At 35.6% G+C, this 12,608-nt stretch overlaps 1 protein-coding gene across 11 annotated transcripts; it reads left to right on the top strand.

Moving 5' to 3' along the window:
* The first annotated feature begins 1,527 nt into the window (after nucleotides 1-1,527).
* LOC110785587 (uncharacterized) lies at nucleotides 1,528-12,571 on the top strand. 11 transcript variants are annotated; one of them, XM_056829386.1, is made up of 9 exons: nucleotides 1,528-1,788; nucleotides 2,808-3,062; nucleotides 3,662-3,813; nucleotides 4,129-4,265; nucleotides 4,377-4,531; nucleotides 8,269-8,855; nucleotides 10,434-10,838; nucleotides 11,118-11,341; nucleotides 11,971-12,571. In XM_056829386.1, exons 6-9 carry the CDS (start codon nucleotides 8,432-8,434, stop codon nucleotides 12,211-12,213), a joined length of 1,296 nt encoding a protein of 431 aa, XP_056685364.1. In that variant the 5' UTR covers nucleotides 1,528-1,788; nucleotides 2,808-3,062; nucleotides 3,662-3,813; nucleotides 4,129-4,265; nucleotides 4,377-4,531; nucleotides 8,269-8,431; the 3' UTR covers nucleotides 12,214-12,571. The 11 variants fall into 11 exon arrangements, with proteins under 11 accessions (XP_056685364.1, XP_056685358.1, XP_056685369.1 ...); XM_056829380.1 differs by having other exon boundaries at nucleotides 1,528-1,707; XM_056829401.1 differs by having other exon boundaries at nucleotides 1,533-1,707; nucleotides 11,136-11,341.
* The last annotated feature ends 37 nt before the right edge of the window (nucleotides 12,572-12,608 follow it).

The raw sequence follows: 12,608 nt of genomic DNA on the forward strand, positions 1-12,608 counted from the left end.
GGGTTTGAATGATTAAAAAATATGTAAAAGTTAGTGAAAAACTGATGTTGCAGAGTCTGGAGTTTGGGTTGAGTCTAAGGGATGTACTTACGCTTAGAATTTTAGATACTTGAACATGCTAAGCTTATCAAACTTTCGACTTTAAGTGTTGTTTGGTTGACATGAAAGAGAAAATTGACATCAACAGTCTCAGTTATGGGTAGTCCCGTGTCCGCTTTAAAAGGTATCAACTATTAGTTAACTTGGAGCAATTTTAATTTTTAAAGTAATATCTCAAAACGATCCTCACCCGTAATTAACCTGCTCATTCTTAATATAATCAAGTAACAAGGAGAAGGGGAATATAGTGAAAAAGAAACAAGGGCGGTCGGGTCATGTTTTCTGACTATATTAATTATTAACCGATTGAACAAGCTAGTTATGCATGAGAACCGTTTGGAGATGACCCTCTAAAAGTTGGGACCATCGTGAGTTAATAAAAGAATTAGGGAGCTTTTAACGCAGAATGTCCATAGTTGGGACGGTTGATGTCAATTTTTCCCATGGAAAATCAAGGGAAATATGCTTTCTTAGGAATTGGAAGGTTATGGTATTGTTTGGTTGATAAAAACAACACTTTTTTGGAAGTATCACATCCCACAAACATGAGGAACTGAAGAAAGTTGCTTATCTAGGTCATCGACATCTCCCTAGCTGACAAGTGGAACTTCCAATGAAATTTATTTTTCATGTTCAACCAAATAACATTCCTTACTTCTTAAGAAATGTTTATATAGAAAAAACTTCTTTCTTAGAAGTTCTACGGAGTACTTTTAATGTCAACCAAATTATCCCTTATTTTACTTGTAAACTTGTCTTGGTAGCCCTTTTATCTTTGAGGTACATGATACAATTCTGAAAAACTAGTGAATAGGGATACTATTAAGAGAGAGCACACTTGTTTAACCCGTTAAATATATTTATTGTAGTATTTAGAAACCTAACATGAAATGTTATTTACCAATTATATATTTACCTAGAGGTTAAGATCGAGAACCACATATTTAAATCCCCCATTTCTCCATTTGTAAATTATAATATCCTTTTCTCATTCCCAACCAAAAAGATAATCAAATATAAACCTTATTCGATCGCAACCTGACAAAAACTATAGTGACCATGACATTGAAAATATGACATGTTCAATCCTTACAGACAAAATATTCCCATCACAAACCATTAAATACTCTCTTTGTCTCTTCTTGTTTGCCCCATATACTAAAAGTGTTTTATTAAGAAGTGAGTTGAGTGAAATTGAGAATGACAAAGGTGATGAGACCAATGCATCTTACTTTGAGAGTATTTCATGTTCGTTTTTAGAAATAGAGCAATCTTTTAGGAAAAAATTAAAACGACAAAAGAAAAAAAAAAGGACGAGAAATAATTGAATAAAAGCATTAGTTAGACTCAATACATAACCGACTTCAAACCCGATTTGACACTCGTAACAAAGTAGAAAAAAACTTTGACAACAAACAACATTTACCTCTCTAGCTCAAATTGTTTTGTTGCCACATCTTCTTGTTATACGGTACGGAGTACTAGTAGTTCTCTGTAGCAGACTAGCAGCCACTACCAAAGTGGGAATATAATCAGCGGTGCCGGTGACCTCACACCTCATTTTTCTTCTTTAGCATCAATTCCTCCATCTCTTTCTTTTCCACACAGGTGTAAATTCTTTAACTTCTTCACCAATTTCATTTTATTTTTGTATATTTCCAATTGTTGTTTCATAGTTTGCTTCAACTTGTAAGTAATTACTCTGTTGACTTCATTTATTCTTTGATGAATTCCTGAAGAATCTTAAATATTTTTTGTTTAAATCAAATTTCTGGGTAAATCCTGCTGTTATCTTGTAATTTTGTGTGTATGATCAACCGATTCAAGCCCAATACAAGTAGAGTATAACTACTGATTTTCCTGAAATTACCTTGTGAATCTTGATGATTAATTACAAATACTAGAAATCTTTTGAGAAAAATCACAAATTTCATGCTCAAATACGTATTATAATTGATTTCCCATGAAATTACCGTTGTTTTTGCTTAAGTTATTGGGGTTAGGCAGGTTGGGTAGCTAGGGTGAAGGGTTTATCAATCAGATTAGGAAATTTTGCCTAAATTAGCTGTTTGTTTAGATAACCTAGGTGTTAGTTAGTGTTGAACAAATTCTTAGCTTCTAGGGTGGTTTGGTGTTGATGCAATACTTTGTAAAAACTACAAAGTGAAGAAGAAAAGCAACAGTCGAGAAAGGCATTTTTCATGCCTGCTGCTATGGTGGATGTAAAGTTTGGAGGTTAATGGATGTAACTAGTGGGGATATCAGACTTAATTGGGTCCTTGTAGCTATTGAATCTTCGACTAATGTGGTTGAACTTATGTAGAAGTTTAACCGGTTTTATAGAGGATTTGATCTTTGTTCTTAATTGGTCCAGTGAAATTATGTACAGCTTGATATATTAGTTTTCTATGCTTCTTTCCGTGGAAAATGGTAGTCGATACTCAAAGATATTGTTAATTACTATTGGAACGTTTGATCACACTGAAGGAAAGGCTTAAACATTCTAGACCAGATAAGTTGACTACCAGCTTTGCTCACTACTTTCAATCCTGATTTTGGAAACTTTTAACAGGTCTTTTGTTGGTTAATGATCTTCCTCCCATGTACTTTTCCGTCATTCTTTCTCTTCGTTGTTTATACCGAGCTTGCTTATTTTCTCTTTTAATCATCTTTGGCCTCTTGATTTACAAAAATCAACTCTACTGCAGATATTCAATGACTAATGCCAGAGAAACTGCAAGTTCATATGATAATTCAGTTGGGAAGCTTCCTGATCATTTGCTGGTTGAGATATTTATTCTAGTTCCTGTGAGTGACTGGACTAATGTATCCTGCGTCAAGAAACAATGGGCCAATTTGTTTAAAGGAGAGTCTCTGTGGCGAGCTGCTCTTGAGAAGACATATCCTTTTGCTTGTCTGGCAAAAAGGTGGCCCGGACCAATTCCTCAAGGTTTAAGTAAAAGGTACTTCGGTATAGCCTTATACGGAGTAATTAATTATGAAATTAGTGTCAAGTCTTCCAACATCAACTGTGTTTGTGTTGAGAAGATTAACCCACTTGTGACTATGTGAGTTGGGACTAATTGTCCCACGTGGAAGAAATAGAGAGAGATTGACTATCATATAAGATTTAGGACGGAACTCTGTGAGACTTATATGCGGTCAATCTCTTCTCATGTACGGGCTTGTGTTAGGACCCCCGGCGAGTTTATCAGTTTGTCTCGGGACATAAGGATTTTAGATGCCAAATTACAGTTTGCGATCCCTGAATAACTATCCCTTAACTAAAGAACTTCCAAAGCATTTCATTTTCTAAATCACTTTATCTGAGGTTGCATCTTATTGCTGTCACAATCCTCAGTTTGAATGAGACCTTTGAAATAAGAAGTAGAGTTGGTCTCTTGGTCTTTCTGGAGTGAGGCGGAACTTGAATGAGCGATTTATCCTTGACATTTCCATGTCTATACGAACTTGAATGAACAAAATTTGGTGTTAATTACGACTATGGTAATGCTAAAAATGGCATATGTTAGCTTTTTACCGATTCCGCTTGTGTATGCAGGAGATTCACAGCTTTGTATATCAGTAGGCACATATTTTCTCTAGAAAATGGGATGGACGAGATTGTTGGACATACGTACCTTTTTCTGAAGGAACAACTTGAAATATCTACCATGCCAGCCCCTTCCACAATTCTTCATGGGACAATAATAGGTTAACATCAGAGCTTTACCTATCTTCCTAATTCGTTATCAGTTTTTTTATTGTTTTTGGTTGAATAAGGTCTTAAATCACTGCTCTATGAAACCCCCATTACTGGTATGTAAATTCTCTGTACCTAAAAAAAAAAAGAAGCAGCAGCACCATACATTGCTAACTGTTAAAGCTTGTTTAGTTTATGAGGACTTGGTGCTGTTAGGCTGATGGTTTAGGTCCTTTATCTTAATTATATACTAGGAAAACTCATGAAATCAGACTATCTAATGACGTTAAGCATGTAAAACAATCTCTCAATTTTCTTGTCAACAGATCAGTTCATATCATGCGGGAATACAAGAGAAAGAGCTCACGAGCTAGCTTCTCTGATTTGGCTCGCTGTTATCGACAATCTGGACGAAGAAGAGAGGACATTTTATTTACTGAAGCGTTTGGCACTGGAGGGAAATGTAAGAAATCATCATGATTTGTGCTCTAGGTTACAAAACAAGTACTTAAGTATGGTAACATGCAGATGCATTTTAGTGATTATCCTCGATCATTCTTATTTTGTGTCTCAGGTATTTCTTCCTTTCCCATATTCAAGATCAAACGAAGTGTTGTGGAGGATATTTGAGAAGCTTTTCACAGATTTCCGTGACTGTTTGAAAAATTCCGAGTACTATGACCTGTTGGCGAGCGCTAAGTCCAGATTTCAGCCAATACCATCTACTTGGTTAGGTTACTAATCTTTGTTTCACCTGATTAGAATATAGAAGCGTATATGGTGCTGCAATTCAAATGCAGCTGTCTTGTTTTCTGTTACATAACAAAGTGAGCAATAGTATTTGACTAGTTACCCATCTTATGTGGTATATATTGATAGGCATATACAAAATTACAGAATAATAATGTAAGAAATGTTGCTGCAGTCTCTCAGCCACAATGTGTATTTGATTATCTGCAGAATAACTGTAGAAATGTCAGTAATGCAACTGATTAGTAAAGTAGACATTCAAACACTTGATGATTGATCTGATATATTCATAAATATCAATGTCGGCATAGACGGTTATGCTGACAGTTCCTTATAACGGTTCATGTTAGCTGACCCCAATCATTTTGGGACTAAGATTTGGTTGTTGTTGTTGTATCAATGTTCAAGTGCCAGTAAAAATAAGTAATGGTGAGCCCATTGTTACAGATTATGGAACTTGGTTAATACAGCAACTCTTTGGGTGGGGTTGCTACATGACTACATCAATACTTTTTATTTTTGGTCATGTAAATATGATTTATTTGAGAGTTGTTGTTGATAGTACATACTCATAGAAGTAGTGTAGGACTCACTGGATCACATGACACAAAAGTGTAGGGCTATAGGGGTCACCCAAAAAATGTTCCAATAATGGGTCCTATTGCCCCACTAGTTACTCTTCATAAAATGTCTTTGCAAGTTCAATTGCAATTCTTTTTTTAGTTGGTTCTAGGGTTGATAGTAAGCTTAGTAAATTTAGTTGAAATTGTCATTGCAAGGAGTCGAACCCAAGTTCACAGCTCTCAAGCCAACAAAAAATCATCTACCAACACGGCAACACCACTGCTTTAGAGTCATCCTTATTGTTTCAACTTACAACAATTAATTTTTGCATTCTTCTTATGTCTACCCACATCCCATGGTTCTAGACTTTCGGGTGCTCGTGAACATGCACGATTTTTGTCACAAGTTTGTACTTTACTTACATATAGTAAGATCTGACTTATAATTTGGTGTATAGAATTCGCAAAGTACTTGTGAGTACAAGTATAACTAACCTCAGCTCCTTAGGCCCTGTTCGGCAGTAATTTTTGGAGTAGCAGACCTAGTCTAAATATTAGTTAAAAAATTGTGAGTATTTGACAAGGTAGTGTTAGAGGTAGAAGTAGAGTTTGAGGAGCTTTTGTTAAACTTTAGAAATATTAACGTTTCATCCTGATAAGTAGCGGTACCAGTTATTTTCCGCATATTCCCGTATATCATGCTGCTCCCTCTCCTCTAAAATCCCCATCTCCTCCACAACTCCCCCGTCTCCATTGAACCTCTACCCTCTACTAATTGACCGCTACCCGCTACTCTGACCGCTACTCACCGCTAAAAACTACCAGTTACCGCTAGTTTGCCGAACTGGGTCTAAGGGTCATGAACATTTACTACTAGCAATCGCATATTATTAATCACAGAAAAATTCAGATCGAACGAATCATCTTTTAGTACGGAGTAGTCTATTTTCCATCGTTGGATTAGATCCAAACCTCTGAAAGTGAATCATATGCTACAAACAGGGACAATTATTCTCAATAAACATGGTTGCATATGAAGGGGGGGTGACAATGTGACAATTGACATAAAGCACATTGAACTCACTAGTCACTACCCACCTCATGCAAATATGCAATCCTTCTAATTCCGTTATTATTAAAAAATAAATAAGAATAAAGATTCAGAAAAGGATTTGACTACTTTGACCATGATAAATTACTCCAATTAATCAATTATATACATCTGGAGTAATAACAAATTTTGGGATCTAGGATGTGGGCCCTACAACCCACACATCCTTAGATCAGAAATTCAGAACATAATATGGGATCCAAAGTACCCAACCAACTTAAATTTAAAAAAAACAATAAAATAAAAGGTCACCCATTTCATTCAGTATATCCCAAAATGGCAAAATCCATGCAATTCACTTATGCACACATTACCAATTAATAATAAAAATTAAAAAAACTTTAGTGATATCTTAAGAATAAAAATTGAACCAGCTTTGGTGATATCTTAAGCAAGGCTCGGCCTAGTAATATATACACTGTTTTTATTTATATGACAATTAATTAGTCACGTTCGCCAATGTATATTTTTAAACGTTAATATTTTTAATTATAGATAAGAAAAAATTATAAAGGTTGATATTTAAAAATCATTTATTGAAACGAATCTAACAAGACCCCGCACGACTATATTTTTTATTGAGTATAAATCACAAAATGAAGTCAAATGAGTTTGTATGAATAGTGTCAAATATCCAATTGTGTCATACGGAGTATAAATCAGAATAGAGGAAGTATTTGGTTTATGACCTTATCAAAATTCTTAGTACTTGCTAAGAACTCTTTGGAAGTGGAGATTCCTATTTTCCTTACCATTCTCCCTCACTTTAATAAATTTGACTATCGAAGGTTATCAAATTAGACCAGAAAAAGAAAAAACACTCACAAAAAATATTCGGATTAGACAAAAAGTAAAAAAATAAGACCACAAGATAAGGTAGAGAGAACAAGACCTGAGTTTTATTGAAACAAAAAAGGGCAAAAATGTAATTTAAAAGGTTAATAACTCGAAAAATCTCTGCTTTCGCGGCCTTTCTGTTTTAGAGCTTGGGGTTTTCTCTGACAATATTCCTTTGCAACACTTCATTTTGGAGAGAGAAAATATGAAAAACAAAACACAAATGACATTGATTGTTAGTCCTAGGGTTCCTCAATAAATGTCAAAATAATCTTCTCTTTCTTCTCATAATCTAAGTTTTAAACCCCCCAAAACATCTAATTAAAACGTTTCTTAGCACTAATCAAATCTCCGAAGAAAAAAACAGCAAAACATAATTAGTGGAAGCAGTACAGAAAAACTGAGAAAAGGGGTTTTCTTGTACTTGGGCTACTGTTATCTTTCACGAGAAAATTGAGAGGAAAATAAAAGGTAAAGAAAGAAAAGTACGGAGTAGAAAATAAAATAAAAATGGAAGATGGGTTTTTAATGCTTGTATCTAATTAGCTCACTCACTCACTCACACATTTGGTACTTTCTCAACTCCTTTCTCTCTGTTTTCTGTCTTTCTATTAAATTATATGGTTTCAGATTTCTGGGTTTCTCAGTTTTTGGGGTTTTTCTGGTTATTTTTAAGTTTCTGAAGCATGAAAAGAGGGTTTTTGGGTTTCATTTTGGGTTGATCTTCTGATTTTCATGTAAGTTTTTGTACTGTTTTAGTGTGTTTTTGCCTTATCTCTCTTGCATTTCCACAATGCTGCATTTCCTTTGTTTTGGTGTTCTTCTGTTTTTACCTTTTGGTTGTACTGTTCTTTGTGCATATTCTGCTTCTGGAGAATTAAACCTTTTTGGGTCTTTGAAGTTTGATTTTTTTTTTCCTGGGGTTGTTTAAAGATGGGATCTTTACAGTCAGTTTCATGGAGTTCTGTAGTTTGTTTTTGCTAATTTCTTAGTTCCTTGTCATTTCCATGAAATTGAAGTACTTTAAACCTTTTCACTTTTTCAGTCCTCATTTTAACTCTTTTGATGGTTATATTAGATTTCTGTATAGTGTATAGTAGGAAACATGTTTGTTCGATAGATCTTCAACATTTTCTTGTTTTGGATACTTTTTTGCAGGGAATGTGGACTGATTTATGGTAATTTCTTTGCTTATTGGTATGCAGGTTTTATTTATGATTGGAAATTGATAACTACATACTACATTGTTGCTTTTTACTGAAAGAAACCTGGGTACTACAAAGTGAGACCGTTATTGTTTAGTTGGGACCTTGGAAGAATCTAGTTAGTAGTATTGTTTTCGAGTTTGGTTGTTGGTTGTAAAGGGTGATGGACTTCTTCAAAGTAAGGAAGTTTAGGAAAGCTCGAAAACCAAATTCGCAGGAAGATTTAGAGGAGAAGCCAATTCCACATCCTGGAGAACCAAACAATGAGAATGACAAGCCTAATGGAAAATCAGTTGCAATGGATGCACCTGTTGATGTGGATGAAGATGATGATGATGATTTTATCACAAATGAGGTGAAAAGGAGGTTGAAAGAATTGAGGAGAAACAGTTTCATGGTGCTCATACCTGAAGAGGAAGGTGCTGAAGAAGAAGACGAAGAAGAAGGTGAGACAAGCTCAAGTGAGGGAAGAGATATGGGAACTCAAGTTGAACATCTGTATTGTGATTTTGAATCTATATATGAGAAGTATTGTGAGAGGATGCTCTTCTTTGATCGGATGAGTTCTCAGCAACTCAATGTGGCTGGTACGCGTTGTTCGTTATATATGCTCAAAAGTTATAATCATCCTTTTTCTTTGCAAGGGTTTCATGTCAAAGTTTTTAGCCTTTTAGATTGTATTTGCTCTTGTTTTTGGGGTATCTTTGTTGCCTTGCATCATGCTTGTTAAAATGATATGTTGGCTGCTAAAAAATGTCCTGAAATCCGCTTTCTTGTTCCAACATGTTCCTGAGTGTAAATTGATTTTGGTTTTAGTCTGCAATCTTGAAGATTATGCATTAAGAGGTGTTAGAGCGGAATTTGATTGATCTTAAAAGATTACGGGTGCGTTCTATTCACCTGATTTTCACTTATTTTTTCTGAACTTATCTTATCTGAACGTATCTGAACTTAACTGAACTTATCTGAACTTATTAAAACTTATCAAAACTTATTTTAGTTATAAGTTGTACTTGGTCAACCCTTATTTTTCCTGAACTTATCTTATCTGAACTTATCTGAACTTAACTGAACTTATCTGAACTTATTTTTCCTGAAATAAGTGGAAATAAGGTGAACAGAACAGGGCCTACATAATTTACCTTCATACTTAGCTAAAATTGGGTCTTATTACATAATGTACCTTCATCCTACTCAGCAGTCAGCACTTTGAGGAACTATTTCACAGTACCTAGCAATAATGCCACTGAAGTAAGAAAACAAGTTGGTGACCACATTTAATTTACATGCCTCTCACTTTCTCTTGAGAGCATTCAAATAGGAGTGTTATTTGAAATTTAGGATGTTGACACCCCAGTCAAAAATAGTAAGAAAAGGCCTTTTTCTTTTTTAAAGAAAAGGCTTTTGGCTGAACATGTACGTCCAGCCATTTGTTCCGTCTCTTGCATTTCTTTGTGCTCATCTTTGCTTGAGTTTAACTGTTAAAATATGTTTGTTTAGCAATTCGCATTCCCCTTCTTACCTGTTTAAAAGAGACATGATATTGAATCTCAGATGCCAAATGTATATACAAGTATATAGTATGGTCCTCCTATCAAGTCTGTGGCTAACTGGGATTTTATCAAGTTGTATTTTGCCGGCAATACCATATAACAAGTCGCATAAACCTTGCACTTAGGTTGATTATGGCACACGGGTTACTGCTTCCTGTCTAAAAATGCCCTTCTGCTTCACTTTTGTATACGACTGTCTTCTTCTTTTTTTTTTTGGTGAAAACGGAAACATTTCATAAACTAAAATTCAGCCTCTTACAATCCGTCAAATGTAAGTTTAAACAATAACTAGGGAGAATGAAGTCAATGTAAATATGACTGTCTTCTGCTGTCCTCAATTTACAGTTATTACTTATTAGTGGAATATAATGCATGGTGGAAATGTTCTAGTTTTGTTGGTTGATCAGTCATGTTCTCTGATTCTGTCAGACTATCCAACACTGTTTTGCTCATATGTTGAGTGATATAATCCTTAAAAGTTTTTACTTGCTATCAGAAATGGTTAGCCTTAGTGTTTTAACTCAATTTTACAAGTTTAAAAATCCTTGCCAACACCAACTGTTTTATAGGAAAAGATTAAACTTGACTCGTATGCTCTTGTACGTGATGCAGGCCCCAGGAGTCCTTCCACACAATCTCCAAGAGCTGCATCTAGAAAGCTTGTATCTTCTTTCCGATGCCTCTCTCTTAAAAAGATGGAAGAACCTGATAGTGACACTGAGCAACTGCAGCAACCAGATGATAGTCCTTCACAGGACCTCGAAACTGCATATGTAGCTCATATTTGCTTGACATGGGAAGCCCTTCACAGTCAGTACACACAGCTGAGGCAGAAGATATCATGCCAACCTGATAATCCTACTTGTTATAACCACTGTGCACAGCTATATCAGCAGTTTGAGGTGCTGTTGCAGAGATTTATTGAAAATGAGCCTTTTGAGCAAGGTTCAAGAGTTGAAAAGTATGCTCGAAGCCGAAATTCTTTGTCCAAGCTACTACAGGTTCCCAAGGTGCAAGGTAAGATCCCGTTTAGGAGAACCTCTGGCATGCTTCTTTTGTCCGGAACTAGTTATCACATCATTCCTACTCATAGTTAAGAAAATGCCACAAATTTACAAAAGACACCCTTTAATCCTTTATGATAGTTGAGTCATGTGGAAATCTAATCATAAACCATTAATTATTAGGAATCTGATAGTGTGTGATTACTAGTTCCAGACCGAGGGAGTACTAATTAAGTTGGACATGTCATCATTTTAATTTACATGTGTCAAAATGAATTATGATTAGTTATAGTGTTACTGAATGGTTCAGGTACCTCTCAAAATGTGGTTGAAGACGAGGAGTCAGAGTACCGAATTCTTGCCCCTGACCTTCTTAAGTTGATTCAGACATCAATCTTGACCTTCTACACATTCTTGAGGATGGACAAGAAAAAAGCTGGTGGGGTTCGCAATCTGTTTGGAAACCAGAATCAAATGACTACGCCTCTTCAACAAGTTCAGTCAGTTGCAGACAAGGTAATTCCGTTGTCAGATTCAGGTTTTTTCTTGTCAGTGTCCTTGATAGTTTGATTCGCTGCATGATTATACATACAGTAGCATGTCTAGTGCATCTGAAAATTCTGTGATCCATTTCAATTCTCAGTTTGTTCCTGACCTTAGTAGTTAGTCCTAGGTTGCGATTGAGTTTGCATCAATGCGTAAGGGCTCCGTTTTGGTTTGGTGTAAAACATTTTCAGTGAAAATGACATTTTCCAAAGGGAAAACACAATTCCAAAGTAGTTTTCCTTTGTTTGGTTTCTTAAAAGAAAATTAATATAAAAAGGAAAATGGGAGAAAATGGGTGAAGATAGAGGGGAAGAAGGAAGAAGAGGTAAGGTGGAAAAGTGATTTCCCTTCCTTTTTAAATGAAAAAGGTTTTTACGGCTTTGGAGGGGTGATGGAAAATTGTTTTTCATCCATTGTCAAACCAAACAACGTAAACTGATTAAAAAGGGACAATCGTTTTCATGTACACCAAACCAAACGGAGCCCTAGAGGGATTTTTTTTTTTTTCTTCCTTTTGGTGGTGGCAATGTCAAAAGCACATCAAAGGGTGAAAGGAAAAAGGTCTAATGTATGCATTTATCATTGACAAATGATTGCAGAAAGGGTTGAAACTGAAGGAATTGCGCAAGAAGAAAAGCTTTAAAAAGAAGGCATGGCCATCAATGCAGGAAGAAGTGTTTCTGCTCTTAAGTCTCATTGATGCCAAAGTTGTGTCAAGGGTATTGAGAATGGCTAGGATAACCAAAGACCAATTGCTTTGGTGTGAAGATAAGATGAGAAAACTTGATTTAACAGACGGGAAGCTACACAGGGATCCTTCTCCCATTCTCTTTCCCTGTTGATGATTCTTCGCCATTATGTTCAAACTCTCCTTCATTGGACTCTTCGTGTATAGCCTTTTTCCAATTCCTGCTTTTGAGGCACAATGCGGTGGAGATTTTGTGGAATGCTGCAAGTAATTAGAAGTTAATTAGTAGTTACTCGTATGTTCTACCGTCATTGAGATGCTGATTAATCCTTGGGTGTACGCGAGAAATAATCGCATAAAATGTATTGGCTTCTGACTTATCATATGCTGGAAGAGTCATTAGATTATGGCACCCTTGACTAATTAAGTAATTATGTAGATGGGCATGAATATTTGGTGATCTGCTACTAGTAATTTCATAATCAATGGCTATGATCCCTTCTCTCCTGAAAGTATTGACAGGTTCTTGCTTGGCCATTTTGGAGGAGT

The sequence above is a fragment of the Spinacia oleracea genome, chromosome 1 (genome assembly GCF_020520425.1).
Source record: "Spinacia oleracea cultivar Varoflay chromosome 1, BTI_SOV_V1, whole genome shotgun sequence".
NCBI classification, from domain to species: Eukaryota; Viridiplantae; Streptophyta; class Magnoliopsida; order Caryophyllales; family Amaranthaceae; genus Spinacia; species Spinacia oleracea.